The sequence below is a fragment of the Trichoplax adhaerens genome, genomic scaffold (genome assembly GCF_000150275.1).
Source record: "Trichoplax adhaerens TRIADscaffold_2 genomic scaffold, whole genome shotgun sequence".
Taxonomy (NCBI): domain Eukaryota; kingdom Metazoa; phylum Placozoa; class Uniplacotomia; order Trichoplacea; family Trichoplacidae; genus Trichoplax; species Trichoplax adhaerens.
The window spans coordinates 4,925,372-4,928,381 of record NW_002060944.1 but is presented as its reverse complement, the minus strand read 5'-3'; the positions used below and the strand labels follow the sequence as shown (position 1 = coordinate 4,928,381).

At 37.5% G+C, this 3,010-nt stretch overlaps 1 protein-coding gene across 1 annotated transcript; it reads left to right on the top strand.

Annotated features, from left to right (window-relative positions):
- Nucleotides 1–351: 351 nt before the first annotated feature.
- Nucleotides 352–2,563, top strand: TRIADDRAFT_21402 (uncharacterized protein; the record flags this gene model as incomplete). The annotated part of the gene is made up of 6 exons (XM_002109954.1): nucleotides 352–565; nucleotides 696–833; nucleotides 959–1,270; nucleotides 1,369–1,491; nucleotides 1,626–1,973; nucleotides 2,055–2,563. 6 exons carry the CDS (start codon nucleotides 352–354, stop codon nucleotides 2,561–2,563), a joined length of 1,644 nt encoding a protein of 547 aa, XP_002109990.1.
- Nucleotides 2,564–3,010: the final 447 nt, after the last annotated feature.

Genomic DNA, 3,010 nt, shown 5'->3' with positions numbered 1-3,010 from the left:
CGTGTAAATTATGCAGTCTTTGCTAATTCAAGATTGAAAACTGTATACTTTCTAAGTTAAGTCTAGTCTGAGTTCCGTATAAATTATGCAGTCTTTGCTAATTCAAGATTGAAAACTGTACACTTTGAAAAAGAGCAGTCAGATTATATTACTACAGGCATACAATTTATATCTCAATCTTGTTAACTGATTTGTCTATTTCAGTGCTGTATATGTCAATTTTGGCAATAAATAAGTTCTTTATTTATCTAGTCCGAGTTTTTACCTTGATTGGCGTTGATGCGTTTATTGTCGACTAAATTCATTGCCTATCATTGCTATTTGTTAGGTTTTACCGGCACCGCATGCCTTATGGATATTAACGAATGTATCAAGAATCCTTGTAATCATAATGCATCATGTCAAAATACTTATGGTTCTTATGCTTGCCATTGCCAAGCTGGTTTTACGGGTAAAAAATGCGAAACCAACATCAACGATTGCGTTAATAATGAATGCCAAAATGGTGCTACTTGTGTTGATTTAGTCGCAAGTTATCAATGCGATTGTGCGCGAGGATACACCGGTAAGAGAAGTGAATTTAATAAGCATAAGTGGAGTTGCAATGACTTCCAATATTCGCAATAACCTGTCATGATAGTTTCAACATCTACCCTGGTATCTCACTGTTAAATTGCTACTATCATCTATATTAGGTGCTCGTTGCGACAAAGTTGATCAATGCGCTTCTAGCCCCTGCATGAATTTAGGCTCATGTTTCACCGATATTAGCGGTAATGCATCATGCATGTGTTCTCGAGGTTATACAGGAATCCACTGTGAAATTGATATAAGTAAGTACAGCGATAATGTCTTTGATATACAGCTGTGAGGAGCTCCTTCTTTTATGAAAGTTGTACTACTCCATTTTATCCTTTTTAAAAGCAAAGCTTATATTTCATTCTCGTTCTTTCTGCAGATGAATGTAACCTTGGCGCAAGTGTATGTGAGAAAGGCAAATGTGTCAACACCATCGGCTCCTATTTTTGCGATTGTCCTGTTGGTTATCGAGGCCAACGTTGTGAAACTGATATTAATGAATGCTTATCCAATCCATGCCTTAATGGCAATTGCCTTAATGATATTGGCAATTATCAATGTTTCTGCAAAGATGGCTTTACAGGGCGCAATTGCGAAACGAATATCGATGATTGTGCCAGTACCGTTTGCCATCATGATGGGACATGTTACGATCTCGACGATAACTATAAATGTGTCTGCCAACCAGGTAGTTAACGGCATCATGAAGTATTGCTTAAATATTTCAGAATATTTGATAATAGCTCCTCAAATATTCATATGGTTAATTTATATTGCTATTAATTGAAGGTTATACTGGACGCAATTGTGAGAGCAATTTCGATGAATGCTCATCTTCGCCCTGCTTAAATAAAGGTGTCTGCCATGATGATATCAACAGTTATAACTGTACATGTATGGAAGGCTATACAGGTACAATTTTCTTAAGTTGCTACGTTGTTTATTAGTAAGAGTATCACTATTGATTAAATCTCAAAGTATAACAGTTTCATCCGATTCAAATCTACTGGATATTAAAGCACCAATACGAATCTAACTTTCGCTAGGAACACACTGCGAAACCAACATCAATGAATGTGCAAGTTCACCATGTATGAATACTGCAACTTGCCATGATCTTGTTAATCGTTACATTTGCGTTTGTCCTACTGGAACCACTGGTATCCATTGTGAAACTGATCGAAATGAATGCCAGGAAGATTCCTGCTATCGTCGTGGGAAATGTATCGATGAAATTGGTGGATTCCGATGTGAATGTAATACAGGTTTTATTGGCGATCGATGCCAAGGTAACATTGATGAATGTTTATCCCAGCCATGCCACGCAGAAGGCCTTGAAAAGTGCATTGATGGCGATAATAGCTATACTTGTATCTGCAAAGATGAATTTACAGGTAAAATTAACAAGTTTATTCAATAAGGAGTTTTCCACTCATCATCGATAGTCCTATTGAAACACTTATCAATTCGTGTAGGTCAAAATTGCCAAAGTCGCCTTGATCCATGCACATCCAATCCTTGCGACAATGGTGGTACATGCCAAAGTAGTAATGGCACTTACACTTGCTCATGTCCATCCTCTTTCACTGGTCAAGATTGTAATAGTAAAGTAATTCATTGCTCGCCTAATCCTTGCCAGAATGATGGTCAATGCCGAGAATTAGCCAATGGATACGAATGTGATTGCGTCTCTGGATTTACCGGTTCAAGATGTGAAGGTGGATGTCGCTGTTTAAATGGTGGTGTATGTACAAGTTCACAAGGTCGTCAAGAGTGCCAATGCCCATGGAGATATACTGGAAAGTCTTGCGAAATAGAATTGCCAGGTAAATATGACCTAATCCGATCTATCTTCAATAAATTTATCGCATTTATTTCAGTACTAAGAAATGAATTTCGCCTTAATAACATAGGCGCTCGTTGTAGCATCCCATCATGCAAGAAAGTATTTAACAATTCAGTTTGCAACGTAAGTTTTTCATGATAAAGTTTGCATACTTCTCATCCAATAAGCTAATGTATTCATCGCTTATTTATATCCTAATGACATTAGTTATTGTCCCTTCATAAGTTTAATATCTCCCTATTTCTTAATCGTTCACAACAGCCGGAATGTAATACCTACGAATGCGCCTGGGATGGATTCGATTGCTCACTCTATTTGAGCCCATGGAGTAATTGCACACGTAAGGATGGCCGACAGTGTTGGAAGCTCTTTCATGATGGTCGGTGCGATCAAGAATGTAACTCTGAAAGCTGTTTATACGATGGTTGGGATTGCAATCAAGCAGTAGCTTCTTGCCCGTAAGTTATTTTCACGACCGCATTCGCATTGTATCCTTTTTGTCTAGCTCTTGGACTAGTTCTCTCGTACAGTTGTTTCATTTTTACCATTATTAAGTATCTTTTATAATTGAAATTTAGGGATAAT